We start from the raw sequence: 26,545 nt of genomic DNA, 5'->3' as shown, positions 1-26,545 counted from the left end.
TGGATATGGGTTCAGATCCTAAAAAGTTTGGGTATGGTTCCAAAATGAGAACACATTATTTGGTACTTGGATTAGGTTCTAAGTCCCCAGAAAGTGAGATTGCATTAGCTAGTCCTATTCCTATGGAAGTTTCAGTAGACTTCTAGCTAGGTATTGGGTCAATTAATGATTTAAGCTCGTTCAAGATATTAGTCCATTCAGCTAAGTTGAACTTGGTTTGAGCACAAGTCCTATGATGGCTAGGATAGATTGTATCAAGAGAGGCTAAGTAGTTTGAGGGTAAGCTAGACCACCTTAGCAATAGCTCAACCCTCTCAAACAAGCGTTTTATGAACTAGATTGTTTTGGTCTAACATTTAAATGCTAATGACAACATCTATTCATGATTAGCCAGATCCTTTGATAAATGACCTATGATTGGATAGTTCTTTGAAGGCAGAATTTGATTAGCAAAAGGTATACAATAGCTTCACCTAATTTTTGGTTTAAAAAACAATATGGATCCATTCTCAATTTTGAATTTTAAGGTTTTTCTTCAATATAGTGTTTGTTAAGCTTAGTCATAAAAATTGCTTTCTTTTTTAAAGAAGCATTGCTTAAATAACATAATTTAAGCTTCCATACGCATTATAGGGCATTTTAGCCTTTAATGACAGGCTAGCCTAATCCTTCGTGGTTGGATAGAAATTTAATTATTCTGACTTTTTCTACTAGAGTGCCTAGAGATGCCCTCTTATCGCTTGTGAAATTCAATTGATGACAAATGAGTAAATAATCAAGAATATCTTGATTTCTCCAATATCTTATCATAACATCCATTGAAAGAGAAATTTTTTGGAGTACATGTTTCCTTAATAATAGATCTTGCCAAACAAGGTTAAAGCTGGTGATGGATGCAGATGTTGGTGTTCAAGATGAAACAAGTGACTCCTTGAGGGCAAGCAGTAAGCCCTCAAAAATGAACTACTCAGATATGAACACACACACACACACACACACACACACACGAATTCAATGACACAAAATTAATGTGGTCCGGTCAAGCTTGACCTATGTCCATGACAAGGTTCTCCCTCTCTCTCTAATTCACAGTGAGAGAAGGAGTTGATCTCTCTTGATTTAAATAATTATTTACATGAGTGATACAAACTTTGATTATGGACTCTACAATTCTTAATCACCATAGAGTCCATACAATCTTGATGATTGTGGTTGAGGAGAGTCCATTTAATGATACAATCTTTTACATCAAGAGTTTTACAAACAACTAACTTCTTTACATTAGAGTCCTCCATATTAGAATCTTTGTCAATGTGAGAGCGCATGAAAAGCTTCAGTTTATGCAGGCTCTCCTAAGCTACAATGGAGCTTGATCCAGAATGTGGGCTCGAGTATGGATCCATCAACTTTACATGCCCCCTCAAGCCTACCTCCATGAGGTTGAGCTTATCTTTGAAATAACTGAACTTAGGCCTTGGAAGAGGTTTGGTCCAAATATCAATAACTTGTTCTTGGGGGGAAACAAATTAAACATGAATTTCACCTTTGACAACCTTTTCTCACATAAAATATTAATCAATTTCGATGAGCTTGGTTCGTTAATGAAATACTGGATTTGCAACAACATATGTATCCCCAAGATTGTCACACCATAAGACAAGAACTTTACAAGAGAGGACGTCCAATTCTAGTAATAGTTGTTTGAGCCAGGTTAGCTCAAATGTTGCACCTGCAACAACTTTATACTCTTCTTCTATGCTGAACCTGTCAACAATACTTTGTTTAGTTGAGCTCCATGACAACATATTGGTTCCCATATAGGTCAAGTAACTGCTTGTAGATTTATAATCATTTGGACACCCAACCCAATAAACATCAGAAAATACAAACAATAAAGAAAAAACCTTTTGATTCATAGACCCAAACTGATTGTGCCTTTCAAATAATGTAGGATCTTTTAGCAAGCTTTGTTAACTGAATATGCTATATCAAGCCTAATAAATGTGACATATTACATGGCTCCAACAATACTTTTGTAAAGTGTGGCATCTTCTAGAAGTGTGCCCATGTTTTGAGAGAGTCACGTTTGGAGCAGCTAGAGTTATCACAACTTTAAAATCTGTCATACCTGTCTTGACGAAGAGGTCTAGAATATATTTTCTCTGACAAGGCATGAGTCTTGTGGATTCATGAATAACTTCTATCCGAAAAATGTAATGCAGAGACCCTAAACCCTTAATAGAAAACTCATGCACAAAATTTTGAATAATATTTTTAACGTTTGTAACTGAGTTCCCTATAACAATAATATCATCAAACATATATACTCCATGATCATGAGAAATAAATAATGATGAATTAACCTTGGACTTAGTGAATCCCAATTTTTCTATTTCCACCCGTAAACTTGATAGGGCTGGCTTAGAAGAGGACGAAAACTCACCATCTTAGATTTCTATGGCCATGTTAGTGAAACCCTTTGGAACATTTATTATAGTGTCTTCCTGTAGCTCCTCCTCCAGTAAGAAACCTGAAATTCGATCTAGAGATACGTTGGTCTGTGTCATCATTGAGACCAAGTTTGAAAAATTTCTAAGCGGCTCCCGAAGGATGTGAAAAGTGGCAAGTGAAAAAAAACTCCGCCTCCTGGGAGCTTGCTTCAATCCATAGAAGACACGATTAATCTTGAACACAAAATTAGGATAAGCCTTATTTTCAAACCCATGAGGTTGACTCATGTACACTTATTCTTTCAAGAGACTATAAAAAATGCGTTGTTTGCATCTAATTGATGGATTGGCCAACCTAAACTAACTGTAATAGAGAGAACAATCCTTATTGATGTGAGTTTAACCACAAGATTGAAAGGTTTAAAGTAGTCAACCCCTACTGTTGACTGTAACCCTTGGCTAAAAGATGGGTTTTGTACTTGGCTATGGAACCATTTGCATCTCTTTTAATTTTATAGATCCATTTGCATCCAACAAGATTGGTGACTTTATCGAGAAGAACCAGAGACCAAGTTTGGTTTTCGTAAAGAGCCTTAATTTCCTATTTCATAGTTTGATGCCACTTGGGTTCAGTAAGGGTTTGGCTACATGAATAGGGTTCTTGATATTCTTGACTCATTTTACTAAAGATGACAATAAGATATTTGGTTCCAAAGAACAACTTTGGCTTTAGGATTCCATGTGATGGGTTATGGTAGGAGTTTGATGACCTAGGTCAAGGATAAAGTTTAGACCTGGAGATGCAGAACTGGACGAAATAGTATGCTCATGAACGCCACTGGTTTGATTTGGGTGGAGTGGCATGGGAGTTTCTAGTTCATGTCCATGCTCATATTGAGGTAAGCCAGGAGGACACATGTCATGAGATGCCTCAATAGGTGAACAACCACTTGATGATTAACATGATTAGACAAAGGGATATGAATAGAGGAACTCTTCTTTTTCATAATTTCATTGAATGGAGGACTCTTAGGAAAAAGGGCTTTTGGATTCTGAATCCACGCAAATACTTCTTGTGATGTACGAGGTTCTTTCTTTCTGGTATAAAGAAAGTGTCCTTCATTAAAGGCAATATGTTTTATTGGTGACAGGATCATAAGACAGATATCCCTTGTAATTGGAACCATAGCCTAGAAAAACACAGGCTTTGGACCTTGGATCTAATTTAGACTTAGCATAGGGGACCAGGAAGAGATAACACGTGCATCCAAAAAACTTTAGATGCTCATAGCCAGGAAGACGATTAAGGAGGCATTTATAGGGAGATTTTTTTGTTAAGGTTTGGCATAAGAAGTCACTTAATAAGATATGTAGTAGTTTTGAATGCATCTATCTAGAATTTATGATCCAAAGAGGCATGAAATAACAAAGTCAAACTCACTTCAACAACATATCGATGTTTTCTTTCTACCATACTATTTTGTTTGAGGGTGTGAGGTCATTACAACCATCATTTAATGTCACAAACATTTAAAAAATTGGTAAAAATATCATTAACAAAACTCTCCACCACCAACATTATGAAAAATCTTGATATCACCACCAATTTTCTTCTCAACAATATTTTGAAATTTATGAAACATGAGAAAGCATCAAACTTCTTAACTAGAGGAAAAAACCATGAAAACTTTTAAAACTCATTAACAGTCAACAAATAAAATTTTACCCTTCACGAGACGGGACACAAGCAAGACCCCAGAGATCTGTATGAACCAGCTATAATGGAGTTTGTGCAAAAAATTTGGCCTTACCAAAAAGTAACTTCTGAGACTTGCTTATAGTACATGATTAAAATAATTTAGTCTTATTATTCATAAATAAAATAGAGTTATTTTTCTCAAGTTTTTCTAAAATTTTGAAACTAGGATGTCTCAAACGACAATGCCAAACTTCATCAGAAAATCTAAACTTATTATTGTTAACTTTAGCAAAACTAACTGTAGAAAGCTGATTCTCTTTTTTCATGTTGTCCAATCTGCCATCAGTAGAGTCCTTCGTTACTCGATCTCTTTAGGAGAGTAGTCATGCTTCGTAGATCCTACACACAAGCCATTAGCATCGAATTGAAGCAAACAATGATTATCACTTTTAAATTTAGCCATGGACAAAAGATTTTGTTTGATAGAAGGCACACGCAGAACTCTATTTAACATTTTTTTTTTATTATATACCAAGCGGTAGTAAAAGATTATCTATACTGGAGATAGGGAGGTACATCCCACTTCTTACCATGACACTGTCTGGGCCATGGTATTCACTTTTGCTGGTCATACCTTGAACTTTAAAGGTGACGTGACGAGTGACTCCTGTGTTGAGATACCACGCAGAGACTTGCATACTATTAAGTGTCATGGCTGCAAACACTTGGGAATATTGTAGCATGTGCAGACTGTATGGTTTTGACACATACAAAACTGACAAATATCCTGACCTATAAAAAAGCCTACCGTGAGTATATGAGAATTTTCAAGTTATTTTTTGCAAATCTGACTCTGCAGGTGTGTTTGTCATGGTCGATTTGCTAAGAAACTACACTTGGATCATGTTTTTTTAAGCCGTGAATATTTTTGAAAATCTTAGACCGTTGTTTTTTAAACTTTATAAAAACCTCCCTGCGTATCAACTATCAAGCATATTATGATTGACCACCAACCGAAAACACAACCAGATGGTTGACATGACAAAGTTTCCGATATATTTGGTTCATCTTAACCAAGGGATTTGAAATAGTCACAAATATCGCCAACTTTTTAAAAAATTTAATCAAAATTAAATGGTGATATTTTGAAAGAGTGATATATTATACCAAGAAGACATCATATTTTCAAAATATCATCTGTTTTGAAAGTACCACATTTTTATCCCGAAGCACATAGAAACACTTGCTTAGCTTTTATATTATCGATAATTTTATTTATATATTATATATTTTTTATATTTATATAACCAATGTTTTCACTAGAAAAAACATGTTTTTTCAAAGTATGATGAGATATTTCCGTGCTGACAATTTCCAGAGAATGAGAGTTTTTACTATCGATTGAATGTCCTCCAGCTTAAGAAGCTATGACATATAACTGGACCTACTTGACTTATCAATTACAAAATAAAAGACCGTGAGTACCTTTTGTTATTTATTGAGAAACCCAAAAATAGCAACAATGCACTTTCTAATCCAGATAAAAGGGGCAGATAATTTTTGGTGCGTCAATGGATCAGGTCCGGGTCAATTGACTGAAGCATGTTGGTTTGGACCCTTGTTCTTCCTCGGGTCTAATTTTTGGATTCTATCTCGAAATCGTTCCACACATAACTGAAAACAACTGGCAAGACTATGCTCTGGATCTGCATTTTATCCAACCAATTAGCCAGAAAGGATGGATAACAGGTCACAACAAACCCGGCTGATTAAAGGGGTCACAATTCACAACCACCTCATGAAGCACCCAACAGACTATTGTGATTCAAAATGGACCTAAATTTAGAGGGCAACCAATGTAGCAGTGTTCCTACCACTTATCCTCAAATCCACATCTAGGATAAAAAACTAGGGCCCTCCAGGTCAGTCACCTAAACTTGGATGCCAAACCTATGTCACAAAGATACGGGTACCACCCGACACGCGAGTTCGAAATTATTATCAAAAAACAGGAGACGAAGACAGAAGTCTTACGTTTTTATCAATATATTTTATTGTTATGTTATTGAAAAATTACTAAAAGGTTATAAAAAGTAATAAGGCAGCGTTAGAATTGTGTTGGCGTGTCATAGCATGTACGACTCGTGTCACCGTGGTGATCCGCACACTAGATGGCAGTGCCAAACGGGAACAGGTCTCCGTATCGCGGTAGACCCGGACAGGCTCTAAAGAACCGGAAATCCATCCAATCGATATGGGGATCAAAATGCCCGAGTAAAATTAGGAGTGGTTTTAGGGTGTGGTAATTCTCTAATTATCTAAAAAAAAAAAGACTTGGTAATAGCCTGTGCCAGCAGTGAAGAAAGTTAGATGTGGTTAGGAGGGTTGGAAAGCTATATAAGGGGGTGAAGGCCAGGGGGAAGTGTCAGGACTTGGGTGGGGTTAGGCCGGGGGGGTTGGTGGAGGGGGATAAAGGTAAAAAAATTGGGGTAACCCCACCTAGGGTCTGGTCTGAGATTAAAGAAGACCTGGAAGAAGGATAACTAGAAAAAACATAGAAACATATAGTGTAAAAGATGGCAGGAGGATCTTTTGTACAGCAAGGAGAAGTGAAGCACTATGCAGGGAGGGTCACTAGTTTTGTGGTCATCACCTGCATTGTGGCAGCATTTGGTGGTCTTATTTTTGGATATGATATTGGAGTCTCAGGTGGGAAAACTTTTTCTTCTTTTTTGCTTTTTTTTATTTATTTCCTGTTTGTTGGTCTCTACATTTCCTAAGGAAAAGGAAAAAGAAGCCCAAATGTCTAGCAAATTTTGGTAGATTTTTCATTTTTGCTAGAAAGGTTTTGTGGATACTACACTTTTCGTGTGATGCCAGACCTGATCACCCTCCATATGCTCTTGGGTCCCACAGCTGACGAGTCAGGATCGGGTGCACTGTGATTGTACAAAATTTTGTGCATTAAGCACTCCATCGCCCTCCATCAGATCTTGGGTCTCACACCTGACAGGCTCTGTCCCCAAGATGGACGGTGATCAGGTGCTTAATGGACAAACATTTGTGCACCAAATCTTTTCACACAGCTGATAGGTTGTATTCCAAAGATGCTGGGTGATCAGATGTCGAATGTCGCAGTACACTGAAGGTGTGCAATCACATTGCACCTGATCAGGCTTCATAGGGAAAATTGAATGGGATGGCTGGTTGGTTTTGGGACTGGCAAAGTTCTAGGTTAGGTCCCACTTAAAACCACAAGTGTTATAAACAAAAGGGGCCTGACAAATCCTTGTTGGGCCGCTCCTTTGTAGTTTGGTTCCTCTCCATCCAACCACATTCAATCCATTGTGGTCTAGAATTTTGGGATGAAGGCGTAGTTGTTGTTGTTGTTGTTGTTCTACTAGAATGTATGTAAGAAACGATTTTATTAGTCGAACTTTTTGGGTGTTCAACCTCTCTCTCTCTTTATATATATATATATATATATATATATATATATATATATATATATATATATATATATATATATATATATTAGATCAAACAACCTAAACACAGGATAAATCTCTCAGATCCATTAATTTAGAGAGAGAGAGATGCACAGTTACTAATTATCCGGCATTAGCATGCAGGCTTTTTTTGTTTTTCCTTAAAAAAAAAAGTGCAATGATGATGATGATTAGAGGCTAATGACAATGTGGGATTTAATTGATGGTGCTGCAGGTGGGGTGACTTCCATGAATGAGTTCTTGCTCAAGTTCTTCCCCTCAGTGTATGCCAAGCAGCAAATGGATGCAAGCCATGAGAACCAATACTGCAAATTTGACAGCCAACTGCTGACGGTGTTCACTTCTTCCCTGTACGTAGCTGGGTTGTTGGCATCCTTCGCGGCATCTATCACGACCAGGGTCTTCGGGCGAAAATCATCCATGATTTTCGGTGGTCTCACATTTCTTGTTGGTGCAATCGTTAATGGAGCTTCCATGAATGTGGCGATGCTCATCATAGGGCGTCTGCTTCTAGGTGTTGGTGTTGGTTTTGCCAACCAGGTAGGCAATTGGCAATCTTCCCCAAGAGAGGACAACATGTCATTAGGTTTACGAGTCTTTTTGCTCCCTTCTCTTCTATTATTACTGTTTTTTTCACAAAAAGCCTACTAGGAACGGCACTTAATGAGAGGGGATTCAGGGAGCGCTTAAAGGTTAGAGCAGGGATCCAGGGAGCCGCTATGTGCCATAGCCAATGTCGTGACAGCATTTCATGTGGGGCTTACACTCAGGACCCATGAAATGCCGTCATGTGATTGGCTATGGCACTTAGCCATGTCACTTAACTGATCCTTTGATCTTGGTACCGATCACATGACAACATTCTATCTGTGGCCTGCAATCTACTGTTGTGGGCTTCATACAATGCTGTCAATGTAATTGGCTAGTGTCACTTGGTCGGTAGCTTGGGCGCTCCTTGGATCTCAACTCATGACTTAATGGTCTCTCATCCAAAATAATAACCCTCGGGCAAGTGTCTTATCCCGCAAAGGATATCTACCATTCAAGCCATCGGTATCTTTTTTTGAAAGGCAAGCTGGGATTGGGCACACAGACCCCCACCAGTTATACCATTGGGTTTTGAACTTGCAACGTCCCAACACATGGTGACTAACAGCTCCTACCAAACAAGCGGAGTAACCCCCCCCCCCCCCACATCAAGACAAAGTTCCCACCGTCTTTCCAAGAACATTTATAAGCACAGGGCGGTCTTCCCTATCACTTTTGTTTCACTAATTTAGAACTTTGGACCATTGGTTTGCAGTCTGTTCCAGTTTATCTCTCCGAAATGGCCCCTACCAATATCAGAGGAGCACTAAACATGTGCTTCCAACTGGCCATCACCATTGGAATCTTCGGCGCGAACCTAGTGAACTATGGCACCAACAAAATCAAGGATGGATATGGTTGGAGGATTTCTCTAGCATTGGCAGCTGTACCGGCATTGATGATGCTCACCGGCACAATCTTCCTCCCCGACACACCAAACTCCCTCATTGAACGTGGGCACAATGAGAAGGCCAAGGCCATGCTGCAAAAGATTAGAGGAACCACCGAAGTGGATGATGAATTGCAAGACCTTATTGAAGCCAGCGAGGCCTCCAAGCAAGTGAAGCACCCATGGACCAACATCCTGGAGAAGAAGTATAGGCCTCAGCTTGTTATGTCCATTGCCATTCCTTTATTCCAGCAGTTCACTGGCATCAATATCATCATGTTCTATGCCCCTGTGCTCTTCAAGACCATTGGATTTGGAGATGATGCTTCTCTCATGTCCGCTGTGATCTCTGGCCTTGTCAATGTGCTTGCCACCTTCGTTTCGATTGCCACGGTTGACAAATTTGGTCGAAGGGCCCTGTTTCTTGAGGGCGGCACCCAGATGTTCATCTGCCAGGTGAGGAAAACAATACAGTAACTATTTTTATCTTTTTCTATGACAAAATAAAAGAGTGAGGATCAGGTGCAATCACATTGCACACTAAAAGTGTGCTGCTGCACTTGAGAGCCCACCATCTTAGGATACGATGGTGAGCTCTCAGGTGCAGCAGCTAGCGCACTTTTAGTGTTCAATGTGATTGCACCTGATCATCCTCACTCCGAAAGAAACCACCATTTTTTTTTTATGTCCCTATTACCAAAAGAGATAGATCTTCCTATTCTTGGTGCATGTGAACTTTAGATCTAACTAGTATAGAGCCATTTGATTTTGGACTTAGTAAAAGAGATCTCTCAAACCAATCCAACCCTAGAAAGGGATCCAAGAAGGATTCATATATACCTTGTTACACACTAATAATGCAAGATCCAATTAGATAAACTGTAGTTATACAAGGAATGGATCAGAGATGAACCAGGTTTTTGCTCTCACTTAATATTCCATGGTTGATGATTCAGGCCCTCATCGGCGTCATCTTGGGCAAGACATTCGGGCTATCTGGCACCGGGCAAATAACCAAGGGCACGGCCGACTTGGTCCTCTTCTTGATCTGCGCCTATGTTGCGGCTTTCGCCTGGTCATGGGGCCCACTCGGGTGGTTGGTTCCCAGTGAGATCTTCCCATTGGAGGTCCGATCCGCGGGACAGAGTATCAATGTGTGTGTCAACCTCCTCTGCACCTTTATCATTGCCCAGGTCTTCCTGACCATGCTCTGCCACCTCAAGTTTGGTCTCTTCTTCTTCTTTGCTGGTTGGGTTTTGATCATGACCATCTTCATTTTCTTCTTCTTGCCTGAGACCAAGAATGTTCCAATTGAAGAGATGGGGTTGGTGTGGAAGAGCCACTGGTTTTGGGGGAAGGTCCTCCCAGAGGATGATGGAGGCAAGGTTCAGATGGATGCCAAAACAAATGCATGAAGAGTGCTTGATGCATATTAAGTCCATTATGATGATGATAAATATGGTGCTCAAGAATTCATCTGCGAGGAAGTTCCTTCATATGACATCCATATGTAAAAAATGTATGGCCTGTGGGAATAAATTGTTACAGCTGTCATAAGAAATCAATGGTGGAAATTTATTGGGAAAAAAATGGACAAAGACTAATTGATGGATGTTAATGTTGCATGATGTGTCTTTTCTTTCTTGTGTGATTTATCTTTGTTTTTGTGTTAAAAAAAGAAAAAGAAAAAGAAAAAGAAAAAAAAACAAGGAAAGGATTGTCACCTATTAGGTACTTAGGTTTGTAAACAAACGAGGGGCGTGGCCGCGTGGCCCAACCCAAGCAACTGACCGAATCAAAACCGACCTAACCAGCGGAAAATGAGATAGCTGGATGGTTAGGTCACACTATCATAACTAGGGGTGTAAATGGGCCGGGTTTGACCCATACCCGTACCAAACCTTATAGGGTTAGGGTTTGGTGATAAATAAAAAGAACCAATTGGAATCTGAGTCAGACCCGAAGGGTCCAATTAATATATATGGAGTCCGGTATGATTTGTGAACCCAAGTTCAGATTAAGATCTTCAATTTCTCAATGTAAAAATGATAAAAAATATTATTTTACTGAGTATAGTTCGCTGTGGTTCATGTAATCTTTATAGGATCCGGGTATGGTTTCTCTTATGGTAGATCTGATTAGACCCTGGACCCGATACCATCATCTCAAATCAGATTTGGGTTTGGTTCCACAGGGTTCGAACCAAACCCAACCCGCTGACACCCCTAATAATAACTTAAGGGTCTCATGTTCAAACCCACGAAAGATGCCAACCAGTGTGCCTATTAAGAAAAAAAACCATATAACAAAAGCATTACCTTTTGTTTCAGTTAGAAATTCCTGCAATTTTTTTAAGGGGATTTCCAAAAAGAAGAAAATGTCTAAATCCTCCAAGCAAAGGTTGTTTCAAGTTTCAACTTACTATTTTCCCGTTGACACAACTCATTGAATAGAATTCATCTTTTACTATAAATGGTGCCAATGCCATCTTCAAAACAGTTTAATTATCTACATTTCACTTCAAAATCTATGACCCTTGTATATCCACTGTCTACATCATCAATAATTATATTTTTAGAAAAAAATACAAACTGTCGCCAGCTTATCAACTACTTATAGAAACAAATCTAACATTATTTATTACATTTAACCTCCTATTTTTCGTTTATGGTATAAGGTGTAAACCAACATTGCATAAAAGAAACTTTTTGGAGACAAGTAGACCCCTCCAACTGAGGCTGAGAAACGAGGTGACTGCTCGTGGCTCAGCTTATGTTTAGCTCATAAAGAGCTTGTTTAAACTCCTAAACTAGGCATGTCAAACCTAACATGAACAGCAGGTCTTGACTTAGCTTGTCTCGCCTCGGCTTGTTTAGGCCGTTAAGTAGTAACAAATATATTTCAAGATATTTGACATCATTAAGCATATGATTAATAGTTGCAGCATATATTTGGCTTCCAAAAAACAGGCTTAGAGTTCAAGTATTGTTGATTTTAGCTTTAAAACAATGTATTCTATTTTGTAAATGAGTCGCTTTAAGCTTAGCTTAATAGGTTTAGTGTTTAAAACTTATTACTTCCAACTTTGATTTATTTTTGTAATGAGCCAGCTCGAGCTCAACCTGACTTAGCACAAGAATGAACGGAGATTGAACCAGTTGGGGGTTCCACTCATCCCCTATGTCATCCCCCATATTCATGCCCCTCTTAAATCTTATGATGCAAATTGTTTTGATAAAATCTGACCCTATAGATGGATTCACCATAGTTAATTTAATAAGATGGACCCTTAGATCACCTTTTCAAGAAAAATATGATTGTTAAATAATTTTTTTTTATGTTTTGTCAACCATTGTTTTTTGAGTCACCAAAAATTAGTGCACACAAGTTGGATTTCAGCGATTTAAATATTGATCTTCACTAAATGAATGACATAGACCACATTCGTGGAGCCCAATGGACGAATTGTTAGGGATGACATAGGGGATGAGTGGAACACCTCAAACTTGGCTGCTTCCTCCTCCAACACAAGAACGCCGACCCTTCACTTCAAAAAGAGATTATATTAATAGTAACAATGACACAACATGAACATATCTTGGCATTACCTTAGAAAAGGCGTTATCTTATTATCAATGCATGTAGCCATTAAACTGAATTGGCTCGAATTGACTAATTCGAAATAAATTGTTCCCTTGTCAATGCAAATCGTGTGTCTTTGCCTTCATGTCTTTGTAACATAGTTGAGATCTTGGAGAGCTTATATATATATATATATATATATATATATATATATATATATATATATATATATATATATATATATATATATATATATATATATATATATATATATATATATATATATCGTAATGTTAGGGTGCTCCTGGAGCACCTGTACCTACCTACTAAAAATAGTATGTGAATGTTTCATCTTCTCAATCAAACCTTATAGATGTATTCAACTTAGTTTATTTGACACGAATCATGCGCTTGATCATTTCTTTTAGACATAAGTAGAATTTTTTAAGTTGTGGAATAATAGTACATTGTGAGCTATGGAATTTTGAAGATCATAAAAAACTTACATGTATACCATAATGACATTATCCAAAACTTGTTTTCTACTGAAAAATGCACTTAGATCATATCTATAGGGCCTGATTAAGAAAAAAAGGTTCAAGGATTTTGAAAATCTACAGCTTCTATTATGTGCGAGTAGGTGCTCCCAAAACTCATATATATATATATATATATATATATATATATATATATATATATATGGGGGTCACATTTGGTCATGTTGCCATGACCTAAAAATGCATTTTTTTGTTGTTTTCGATAAAAACAACCTTCCAGATGTGATCTACATGTTTCACTTAGTGAGGATAGGCTTTTGAATCGTCTGATTACATGTAGGTAGAAATTTTTAAGGCTTCAAAAATTGATGGCCTATAATGTGTAATACTTTCTCGGGTCATAAAATTATGTTTTTTCATCGAAAAAACATGATCTAAAAGCTGTTTCTCACTATTTGGAACATGTTGAATCCATCCATGAGGTCAGTTTGGATCAAAACAACTTGTCCATTACCCTGCATATATAGTGTGTGCTTGTGTGTGTTTTAATCTTTTGTAAACATAGCTAAAATCTAGATAGTTACACTTCCTCTTCCCATTCTCTTCTTACTTTTTGGTTAATTCATAAACGTTGTTTGTTTATTGACAGAGTTAAAGCAACCCCAATATTTGCCTTCTTTGGAGGATCTTATTCGCTTGATCAGTCTTCTCTAGAAATAACAAAAGTTAATAATATGATGGCAGGCTGCATATCTTCTCTAGAAATGAGAAAAGATAATAATGTACTGACTGGCTGGATTACACTGCTAAATTTCATTATGACCAGCTTTTTTGTGATGTTACAGTGGCAAACACCATCTTCATAGAATCACCTGTTGGTGTTGGTTTTTCTTATGCGAACAATTCGGACGATCGACCAATGGAGATAAAAGAACTGGTAAATAATTGAATGTTCCTAAACTTTTGGTTCAAAATTCATACAGATATATCTTAAGTTCCCAACTTGTTAGTCTTCATCTTGTTTGCAGCGGAGGATTCATTAAATTTTTTGAATAATTGGCTTAAACGGTTGTCTCAGTATAATGGGAGGGATTTCTATATCACGGGAGAGTTATGCAGGTGCATAATGATGTTAATCTGGTTTGCAGAGAGTTATATGCTTGTAAGCATAAAACATGAAAAGGCATCATACTGATTTTAAAACCCCATTTTTATTTTAAAGTTTTAACCTTGTTTTTAAATCTTTAGTTAGGGCTTTAAAAACCAAATGTGGGCCCACATTAGGTGGTGCCACATTTGAGATTTTTTCAAAGTTTAATTAGGAGCCAATTAAGATTAATTAGTTAGAGTTTTAATAGGTTGAAACTCCCTAGAAAAATCGCCCCCTCCCTCTCTGTTGAAATTCGATACCAGGGAATTATGCTCCACAGTTGACACACGCTATAGTGAGACATTGTAATTTGAGTGGTGAAAAACATATCAATCTTAACGGTTATATGGTAATATTTTTTGGCGTATTTTAAAATGAGAACCGGAATGTAAAAGTGACACATACTCGTAGACGCCATAGACAAAATGACATGCGGGTGCTCAGCATTTTCCTCAACCTATCGATGCCCACAATGAGCACAAACCTTTAAGTCGATGGTGAGCAGGAACCCATTGAGAAAAAACTATGACACTTAGGCTACCCTCATCATGAAGCCTTGCCTCTATTTATAGTGAAGGAAAGTGGGGGCTTACAGAATGTGAACCCTTTCACATTCACGTAACCCCTTCCCCCCCAAACCCAAATATCCAATATTCTCCCACTTGACTCATTGACATGAAAAATATACAAAATCGAGGTTCATACCGTTATCTCGAGGGTTCACATGCTATCTTGTATCACAAGAATAAATCATGAGTCATGGAGATGATCACCTCTTTATGAAACATCATATTTTCCATGTATTACAATATAATTCATTTTCTGTGTTTTAGCATGTTAAGATTATCTTTATGAATAGGTTGGTCTCTAACGCATTCTATTGATCCTTTAATATTGTTATTCTACTATTCTCTCTAACCAAATGATAGATCCTTTATGCAAAATCAACAATACAAGGAGACATAGAGAATTAATTTAGTTTCACAAATGTGATAACATGTAACCATAATGTATTGTCATACATTAAAAGGAATCAAACATATCCATCCCCTTTACATGTTGGGAATACAATCTCGATGCTAGCTCTTTAGTAAGAGAATCCACAATTATATCCTTTCTACCAATTGTATCAATACATACCAGATGATTCTCAATTATTTCTTTAACAACAAAGTACTTTAACTCCATCTGTCGACACGAGGTTGAGCTCTTGTTATTTGAGAATGACACAACTGCTTCATTATCACAAAAGATCTTTAGTGGTCTCTCAATAGAATCCACAATCCCAAGACTCATAATGAAGTTTCTTATTCAAATGGCCTGAAATGAAGTCTTGTATAGAGCAATGAATTATGCCTCCATGGTATGAGCAACAGTTGTAGACTGCTTTTCACTTCTCCATGAGACAACACTACCTGCTAGTAGAAAGATGTATCCAATAGTAAACTTTTTACCGTCGAGTCATCCTCCTAGGTCTATATCAGAGTATCCAATGACCTCTAGGTGGTCAACTTTTTTGTAGGTCAACATATAGTCTTTCGTTCCTTGCAAATAGTGCATGACCTTATTTACTGTCTTTCAGTGCACAATACTTGGATTTGACTAGATTATAATTGTGGTTGGGTTGCCACTCCCTATTACAGGGTAAACATAGGTCAAACATTTCATATTCACTGCATTTTTTATTTATATTTATATGATTTTTAATTTTATAAATTTGAGAAGACTTCGCATATGTTTTTTTTCTTTTCTATAGTTGGACTCGTAAAGAAGAAACTAAGATTGGCGTGATCCAATATTTGGTCTATAGCTAAGCATATATTGCATGTTCCCACAAATAAGGATAACAAGTTAACTTCTTGAAAATTTTGATTTACGTTAATTCGTGATTTCATATCCTCTAATTTTCAATTGTATCATGCACACTCATATGCTGAAAATTCTTTCATTATTTTTGCTCCGTCCTTTATAAGTAATGAAGTGAATGCATTTTATTCTAAAATTATTCACTAGTGAGTGTATAGTGGAGATGTTTGATGGCTTCATTAAGAAGTTTCAAACATAGATTTTCATGATTCAACTCTTGTGTTGAATTGTTCCTTCACATAGCCATAAACTGTATCTTCATGGGACTTAATTTTTTTAGGTTCTATGTTATATTTCCAAACACTCCATTCAAATTTCATGTTCAATAATTGCAACTCTAACTCATGTACTGCAGATGTGCTTGACAAAAGGGAATCTTGAATAGGAAATGAGTTTTGGACAAAAGTTAAAGCTAAAATTGAGTTTGGTTTTAATGGTATGTGAGTTTGCTAGGTTCTACGATTTTTTGGTAAAATTATGTTGAGCTTTAGGTGGGTGTAATTTGCTATCCAAACCAGCACATGCTGTTGTTCATATAATCAAATGCCCCCTGTGGAGATGGAAAGTAAACGTTGTTGTCTTGATTCTATAGATCCAAATCAATTGGCTGAACTAGGTTCAACCTGGATCCAATTGATTAGCTAATACATATCCAATTCTACGTCATATTTGAAACATACAGGTATCCCCCCAACAAATAAAAATAAAAGAGCACGGAACTCCTATCCAACCCTTGCATTTTTGCTATTGGTTTTGGGTAGACTTAAATTGTATTTAAGTAATATTTTTATACTCAAACCCAAAAATTCTGGTATGAGTCTGGTTAGATATCCAATACAGATCCAACCCAGTGACAACTCTACAACTTCAATTCAAGTTGGATCCCTTTCTAGAATTGGTAAATAAATGTGGTGGTTTTGAGTTGGAATAAGGTGTAAAATGACCAATTTAAGCTTTTCATATTAAAAAAATGGTAATTCACTTTACAGGATTCAGTACCACAGGTACTCAAATCATAATCGGAGCTAGAATATTATCATAAGACTGTAGTTGTATCTGGATCGACAACATGACCCACTTTTCAAGATTCTGATACATTGGCAAGTCAAGCATGACTCGACCCATATCCAACCCATTTGCACCCCTAATTGGTTCCTGATCCAAACTCTAAACCATGACCTTACTCAGGATCATCAATCTACCATATCCCTATGGATGTAAACGGTTGGGATTCGGGTCAGATGTAGCCAATTCTATATCCGACTAATCATATATTGGCTAAATCGATCCAAATTCAGATTCTTTTTGAATAGTGGAAATGTCATACCAAATATTGTTCTTGTACCTGTGAACGAATTTATATATCCATCAAATACTATTACGACCCAAATTTCAGAAGACTGTGTAAATCCGAGCTCCAAGATCCACACGCATCTCCCTGTAGACATTAAGGGCTATCCAGGACTAGGTGAGACCTAGGAGAGTGATATGACAACTAACATGACTTCTCTAATAGTTGATAAGTCAAAAATCTAGAGTCTCAGTTAGGAGCAAAAGAAATATGACATGTATCAATCCCATTGGCTAAGCCAATTAAGGAGTGGGGTTCACATAGGAAGAAGGCTTGTGATGCTGGATAGTCCTATGGGATGTCTTTTAGTTCTAACAAATTATTTAGAGTTAATTAAGTTAATTAATTATGGAATAGTCTTTTAGTTGGTTTGTTTTTTTGAGAAGTCTTTTCTTAAGGGGTCCTAGTCTAGTTGGGTTTTTTAAGCAAGTATGACTCAACCCAAGCTTCATCTATATAAGGAGTTTTTTGGAGCCATATGAATGATTGAATAATATATTGAGTTTTCTTAGAAGGCCTAGCCGTCTCCTCTCTTTCTTCTTCTGTCTCTCTAGTGTCTCTATCCTCTGATGCCCTCTTTTATCTTTCCTCCCTCTTAGACGTCCTTACTTCACTGACGTCTTCTTCTCTTCTTTCTCTTTGATTTTGCCTTGCACCATGTGTATGGTGGTGGATCCAACCTATGCAAAGGGTCAAAGGCCTTCATGTGTTTCATTTCATATATCTAAGAAGTCTACACTGCCTAGAAAAGCGATTTGAAAGCCTTTATAGTCGTAGTTTTATTGTATCGCCCTCTTCAAAGGCTAACTCAGGTACTCAGACATCTAACCCTCTAATATTAGTTTTCTATACCTATAATTAATCCTAAGTTGCATTAGTTTGGTTTTCATATCCCTAGAACCAAATCTGCATCTACTTGATTAATTTGAAAATCTCTATTTTCACTGGTTGACCTTTCTAGCCTTCCAATAACCTATTTTATTGTTTTATGACGTATAATAGCTTATCCTAACCCTGACATATGTTCTTAGGAGACCATCAAGTCCTTGGTTCAGTTCATATCCTATCTAAAATGAAACCATCAACTGATTGACCTTTGAGGCCATTTTTAACCTACTTGATTTTCCTATTTTGTAGGGCTTTTCCCAGAACCTCTCAAAACCTTCATCATGGTTAACTATAGACCACAACCCCATCGTGTCCAGGTCTGCAAACCAGACATGTCTAGCTCAGCCTTAGAGAGCTAAGAACCTCATGTTTGATCCTCTTGCTTTTATCGAGCTCAAACTAAGGTATCTATCTGTTGCTAGCCTGAGACTCCCTTTTGGTCCAGACTCTGTATCAATCCAACCAGACCTTGAGTAGGGCCTAACAAGTAGTATCAGAGTGAACAATATACCATGGAAGAATCTCAACTACTCTGTGAGGACAAATTCAAAGAGATTCATCAGCATGCCAAAAATGCCTAGGCAATTACCAAGCGGGCCCATGTATCGGCAAAGGCAAGAGAACGCCGACAAAACAAATTGCTTGGTGCACATTGAGAGGGTTGTAGAAGCCCTAAAAGATCGGCTGGATGCTCTCACAAGTGAAGGCATAACACCAACCAGGGTACCGACTTCAATAGTACACCCGATCGAACAGATTCCCATGGGGCCACCACATAAGTTCGCTCGAGGCATGAGTAAGAAGCCTTACCTTGAAGTCCTTACTTTTGCTGGTGAGAGCGTGTGTGAGTTGATCCTTAAACTCAATCACTTCATTACCAGTCAACACGTACCCCAAGAGGCACGTGTTGCCGAAGTGACTGCCCATCAAGAATATAGCATCATTCGATGGTATGAGTGACTTGACCTCATATACAAGAAGCCCACATAGGTTGATTTTGAAGACCAAATCATAAATAGATTCAACATCTACGATAGTGGCCTTTAAAAGCCCTAATCCTTGCATAATAGTACAATTGAATACTCCATCGACAGACTTGCCACTAGCGGTGATTCCTTCCATAGTAGGGCCATTACCGATGCCACAACAATGCACCATGGATCAAGAGCATGTCCAATCAGACTAGATGCCCCAGCCTATTGAGAACACCCTAATGTGCAGCAGGGCTACACCCCTATGTGCAATAGTGAACCCGCCCATCAATTCACCCGTTAAAAAATTGGGTAGTGAATTGATGTTATTAAACAAAGAACTGACTACTATTGAGGGCACCGAGGTGGAGATCCATGGTGAGGAGCATAAGTTATAGGGTGGGAGCGCTCTTCGCTATGAGGAGCATCCATAGTTTTGTTCAAAAAATGTTACCATGAACCATTACGAAGAGCACCCTAAATTTGATCCTATGGTAATGGATGAGACAAAATGTAAAGGTATTGAAGTCTCCTCAAATGCGATAGTGAAGCCCCAAGTAGAGAGCCTTATGCAAGATCTATATCAGGTTCCCATGTTCGATGTGAAGTTCAGAGTCCATCTGGTATTTGATCCAGGAAGAAATCAACATCAAGTGTGCCACTTGCTTGAGGGAGTTTCTACTATCATCTTGGAACTCTGCCCCTGGAGATCGCAAGCTAGCAAATAAGTCAAACTTTTTACAAGTGGTGTCAATAATTCTTATGAGATATATTGTGCAGTCGATCAAAGCCTCGTGTTTGACCTTGGTGGAGTAGAAAATCAAAGAGTCATGGTTTTCACTTTGGGGGCAAGGTGGTGTTGAGTGTGGTGTCCTGAATTTCAAAAGATGATGCAAATATGAGTTCTAGGATCCACATGTCTTTCCCTATAGGCATTGATGATTTTCTAGGCCTGGGTAAGACCCAGGAGAGTGATGTGACAGTTGACATAGCTTCTTTGATAGTTGACAAGTCAAAGATCTAGAGCCTCAGTCAGGAGCAGAAGAAACAATACATGTGTGAAGCCTAGAAGCCAAGCCGAATAAGAAGTGGTATTCACTTAGGGGCGTGTGATGCTGGAGAGTCCTATGAGATGTCCCTTAGTTTTAGAAGATTAATTAGAGTTAATTAAGTTAGTTAATTCATTATGAAATAGTCTTTTAGTTGGTTTGTTCTTTTAAGGAATCCTTTGCTAAGAATGAGTCATAGTATAGTTGGTCTCTTTATGCAAGTAAGACTCAATCTAAGCTCCATCTATATCAGAAGGTCTTAAGGAGCCATGCCAATGATTGATTAATGCATTGAGTTTTCTCAGAAGACCTAACTATGATCCTCCATTTCTCCTTTTGTCTTTATAGAGTCCCTACCCTCTAACGCCCTCTTTTCTCTCTCCTTTGTCTTGGACGTCCTTACCTCTTTAACATCTTTTTCTCTTCTCTTCCTGTGGTTTCACTTAGCACCACATGTGTGGTGGTGAATCTAGCCTATGCAAAGGGCCCAAGGCCTTCACGTATTTTCTTTCAGAGATCCAAGAAGGTTACGCTGTCTGAAAAGACAATTTAAAAGTCTATGCAGTTGTGGTTCTGTTGTACCACTCTCTACGAAGCCTAACTCAGGTACTCAACCTTCTAATCATTTGATATTAGTTTTTTAGACTTGTAACCAAATCTTAGGTTTCATTACTTTGTTTTTTTATAGCCTTAAAACTAAAACCACATCTACTTGATTAACCCAAAAAACCCTGTTTTTACTGTTTGACCCTTTTAGCCTTTTAATGATTTATTTTACTGTTTCGTGACCTATAATAACTTATCCTAACCTTGACAGACGTTCTTAGGTGACTAGAAATTCTTTGGTCCAATCCATATCAGATTTGAACTGAAACCTTCTCTCGATTAGCCTTCAGGATTATTTTTAGCTTTTAGAATCCATCTATTTCTGTAGGTCTTTTTCCAGAACATCTCAAAACCTTTGTCATAGTTACTATTAGACCACTGTTTCATTGTGTAAAGTGGGGTCTGCACCCCAGATATGTCCCAACCAGTATCAAAGGGCCAAGAACCTCAAGTTTGATCATCTCGCTTCTGTTGAGCTCAAACTAGAGTACTTATCTATTGCTAGCCCAAGTCTTCTTTCTTATCAAGACTTCGTACCAATCTAAGTGGACTTTGAGAAGGGCCTAACAAATATAGACAAAAAATCAAAACCATATTTGCATCTGATCATAATTGAATATAGTTTTGGCTTACCAATTCCAAGTAAATGGAGTAGGATCAGGTCAGGTGTTAGATAGAGTCCGATCCATTGACATCCCTACCAGTGAGACCCCACTTTAGTTGGAGACCAATCAAATGGTCCTCGATCTTTTTGCGTTTGGGTCAGACCAAATCCTACCCGCTGACGGTCTTCTGCTGTCTGGCTCCCACACGGTTCAACGGTCCAGATGCTAAGATGGGGTGCTCACCTTTCGCTCTATTTGTACTGCTTAGGATTACCGTGTTTGGGTAACTGGTTGGGGGTCCCCCATTTGGATGGAGAAGGCCTGAGGGGTTAGGGTTTCGGTCTCATTTTGGTATCTTTGCCTACGAACAGTGAGAAGAAGGGTCAGGGGTTAAGGTTTATGGTCTGGGGCTGGAGTTTGGCTCGGGGGATATTGATTGTGCCGTACCTCAGAGATGAATGCAGCACCCAATAACAAAACTCACCGTTACTCGTCGCTTAGCTCCGGCCATAGAACCCCACCTCCACCTCTGGCCGGTTGCTTATGGCAGATGAGACAATCCAGAACCCTAAACCCTACCTACTCTCCTCTATCTCTATTCTTTCTTTTTTAATCTCTATAAACACCCTTTGATATCTGGAGAGCTTGGTTTTGTTCTTAAATCTCAATCTGGGATTCAAGGGTTTCAGAGTTTATCTTGTAAGACTGAATAAAGAGATCACGGATTCCTGTCTCCAGCTTAGGACAGGCTTCTAGTCTTCTGACCCCAACTAGGATTTGAAAGTTAGGGAGGGCATCCGGGTCAGATGCCGTAGACAGTTGTGATTCAGGTGCTGTAACCGAATCTGCCAGCCTTTTATTAGATCAAGAAGATTGAATGCAACTTTACCCTACTGGGTTTGGATCCATGCTAGGAGAGGGTTGATCCGGACCTCAGTTCATAATTTCACTCGGTTGGATGTCCTGCTTAAACCATCCTTGTGACATTTTGATGCACCATACTCGGATGATTTAGGCTCTATTTGAGAGCCTTGCATTGAGGTGGGAACACCATCTCCATGTGTTGCCAAAATATGGTGTTGAAGATGGAGTTGTCAACCCCATTCCCATTGCAGCATTTTGGCAATACCACTGCTCCCAATCAGCAAAGAGCATAGGAGCACCGAGGGAAACCGCAACACACGCCTCCTATTAAAGGCTCCCAAATAGAGCCTTAGCTTATCTTTGAACAGATTCTAATTTTGGGGATATCCCAATCAACTCCAATATTTTTGCATCTACTTGTTGTATTATAGGTAGTAGCTATCCCATGCTAATTGTCTTGTAGACAATTGAATCCATGAGTAGCCACCATTACAAATTTGTTGAGAAAAGAGCAATGTAGTCAGTATCTTATCGTTTGGCCAACGATTCAGGTGAATTTGGCCGATTCGGATTATCAAGTGAATCGTTCTGAATCTGCCAAAAAAAAAAATTTTATGGGTCAATCAGAACAGACACTTGTTAAAACCATTAAAATAATTTTAAATAATAATTTTAAGCTATTTTCCATTTATCAAAAAATAGCCTATTCAGATCAGTGTCGTTTCAATTTTCTGGCGATAAGATATGATTCAGGCCGATACGAGTGGAAAAGAGAAGGAAACAGAAAAGCTTCAGTTCATTACCACTAGTACGCATGATATTCATCCCTTGTAAGAATTTCCAAGTTGAATCAGCCTACTGTTTTGGATTTTTTTTGAAAAAGGTACCTAAAGTTTTGGCATTAATAAAAAAAACCTAACTTTTAGACATTTAAAAAAGTGCAGTTAAAAAATATCATGGTTGATTAAAAGGGCCCTATCGTTGAGTTTGCTGTTAAATGTGATGTGAAATTACTATTTTACTCTCAACATCATATTTTTCAAAAATACACCTTAAAAAGAGAAAAGAAGTCTTTGAAGGGTTAACTAACAAATTAACTCTCTTAACTCATATTGAATTAGTGATAAAACTAAGTTAAATGGATGAAAGTTTGGTTTTTATTAACTGGGAAAAATTTTAAGTTCCTTTTTAAAATTGTCCAAAACTTAAGTGAGTTTTTTTACCCGCTTATCTGGCATGAGCAGTTAGTTCACCTTGTGTTGGGACATTGCAAGGTCAAACCCCAAATGGTATTGTTGTATAACTGGCAGGGGTCTGCCTAACCCCAGCTTTCTCTATCGAGAAAAAACTTAAGTACATTTTTTATTAATGCCCAAACTTTAAACTTCAGGTACGTTTTTTAAAAAACTTTCCCTTTTTTCTTAATAGGCAAGCTTGAGGATAATTCTCATTGCATTCGACTCTAAGGGCTTATATAGGATTGGATAAAATGAACAAAAAAATTGACAAAACATTGATCCTGTTTGTTCCGTAACAATTGTACCAAGTTCAATGTTTATTTGGATGTTGTGTTACAAATGTTCATAGTTTGATGCTGATGTACACACAACTTGGACAAACACGGATAATGGGTGGGATTACTTTGTTTTGTATCGTATGACCTAATTCACCCACCATTTTTTAACATGTTTATTACAGATTTTTGCCCCGGATATGGATCCAATTATGAATGTATACCTAAAATCATGAATTTTTTCTCAGAATATGAATCTCGAATTAGATCCAAATACCATAACATAAACAAAATGTATGTAAAATAAACATGCAACAATTTTTTCAATATCACAACCTTATAATTAGTATTGGATACGATCTAATTACAAAAGTATGTCTAAAATCATGGATTTTTGCCTTGAATATGGATTTCGAATTGGTTCCAAATACCATAACATAAAAAGAACATTTAAAATCTAAAATCTCGGATTGAATATAAACATTAAAAATTGTTTAAAATTTAAGTAATTTGATAAAAAATAAGATTTGATATTTTTTTAATCTATAAATGATTTAATCAATGTCATATTATATCTAATTATAAAAGTTTATCATAAAGATATTAAACCCTAAAATCTAATTAACTATAAAAATCAAATTATCAAACTCTATTAAATCATAAAACCTTAAAATGCATGAAAATAAATCATAATTTAAGAAATTTGATTCAAAGCCATAATCAATGAATAAAAAAACAAAAAAAAAACTCTAATAAAAAAACCCTAATCAAATTAACTATAAAAATCCCTCATTTAAAAAATTTGATTCAAAGCCCTAATTAAAGAAAAAAACTAATCAAATTAACTACAAAAATCCCTAATTTAAAAAATTCAATTCAAAACCCTAATCAATGAAAAAAACTCTAATCAAATAAAAAACCCTAATCAAATTAACTACAAAAGGTCATAATTTAAGAAATTCAATTCAAAGCCCTAATCAATGAAAAAAAAACTCTAATCAAATCAAAGAAAACCCTAATCAAATTAACTATAAAAAACTCTCATGTAAAAAATTTGATTCAATGCTCTAATTAAAGAAAATAAATCAAATTAACTACAAAAAAACTTAATTTAAGAAATTCGATTCAAAGCTCAATCAATGAAAAAACTCTAATCAAATTAATTATAAAAATCTCTCATTTAAAAATTTTGATTCAAAGCTCAATCAATGAAAAAACTCTAATCAAATTAATTATAAAAATCTCTCATTTAAAAATTTTGATTCAAAGCCCTATAAAAAAATCCTAATCAAATTAACTACAAAAAACCCTAATTTAAGAAATTTGATTCAAATCCCTAATCTATAAAAAAAAAACATGAAAATCAACAATGAAAAGAGAAGAAGAAGAACAAATAATGCCCTAAAAAAAAGGAACGAAGAAGAAGGGGGAGAGACGAAGAGGAAAAAGAAAAAAAAACCTAATCTATGAAGAGAGAAGAAAAAGGAAAATGAAAAAAAAGGAAGAGAAAGGAAGGAAAATGTAAAAAGAAGGAAGAGAGACCAAGAAGAAAAAAAATGAAAAACAAATAAGGGGAGAGAGACAAGAAGGAGAACCTGGCTGCCTGAGACCCTTGCCGCTGGCCTCACCACGGCGCCGGCTCGAGCCCGCCGGCCTCCGCCTTGGATGAAACAAAAATTACATAGAAATAAGGATGGGGCAAACGGTTTCGCACGTCGGCCGCATCCAATGTTTGTTGAAAACACTATCCCCTGCACAATTTCCATGCAAAATAGTGCGGGAACATTGCATCAAACATACCTTAAGACTTCAAGGAGGCATTTGTTTCAGAGAGAGAGAGAGAGAGAGAGAGAGAGAGAGAGAGAGAGAGAGAGAGAGAGAGAGACCCAATTTCGTACGACCCACCAGAGCTGAAATGAACACCCCAAAGGAAAAAGCAGGTGAGGACTGCTGGTATTTGTACAAAGAAACAGATTTTCGTATGAAATCTGCATCGCAGCCCTCCCCATGGGAAAGTCGTTCATGTCAAAAGCACGTTTCACCCATCAGGGGTGTAACAAGTGCACCCTGAGTAATCCACATTTAGCCTACTTGTAACAAATGACAAGCTGCTCAGTTCGTTTACCAGCCCTACACAGAGGACCCCTTGATGGCATTACTGTGAGGGGTACCCATGACCTGATCAACTTTCCATCCAGGACATGCTTGTAAACCTTCAAGCCACCTTTGGACATAAGATAGCAGACTGAATCATATGTTCAATGAAGTAGGGAAAGAATAAAAGGCGACTTAGGCTTCAAGCGAGCAGCAGCTGACATCAACAAACCAGCTTGCACCGAACTCAGTCAAGCATGACACAGGCTTGTTGTGAGCGCCTCAACACCTTATCCCTATGCTCTACGCCAGGAACCTGGGACCAATTCATGCTTTTCATTTTACGCAGGAGCAACAGCAAAACAACTATATAT

At 37.5% G+C, this 26,545-nt stretch overlaps 1 protein-coding gene across 1 annotated transcript; it reads left to right on the top strand.

Moving 5' to 3' along the window:
- Positions 1 to 6,725: 6,725 nt before the first annotated feature.
- Positions 6,726 to 10,663, top strand: LOC149842358 (sugar transport protein MST6-like). Its single transcript, XM_090001403.1, has 4 exons — positions 6,726 to 6,858; positions 7,873 to 8,198; positions 8,962 to 9,591; positions 10,092 to 10,663. The coding sequence occupies exons 1-4, from the start codon at positions 6,726 to 6,728 to the stop codon at positions 10,548 to 10,550; spliced, it is 1,548 nt and encodes a 515-aa protein (XP_089857529.1). The 3' UTR covers positions 10,551 to 10,663.
- The last annotated feature ends 15,882 nt before the right edge of the window (positions 10,664 to 26,545 follow it).

Source organism: Nuphar pumila, chromosome 3, assembly GCF_984573655.1.
Source record: "Nuphar pumila chromosome 3, dmNupPumi1.hap1.1, whole genome shotgun sequence".
Lineage (NCBI taxonomy): Eukaryota > Viridiplantae > Streptophyta > Magnoliopsida > Nymphaeales > Nymphaeaceae > Nuphar > Nuphar pumila.
This window is presented reverse-complemented; position numbering and strand designations above follow the sequence as displayed.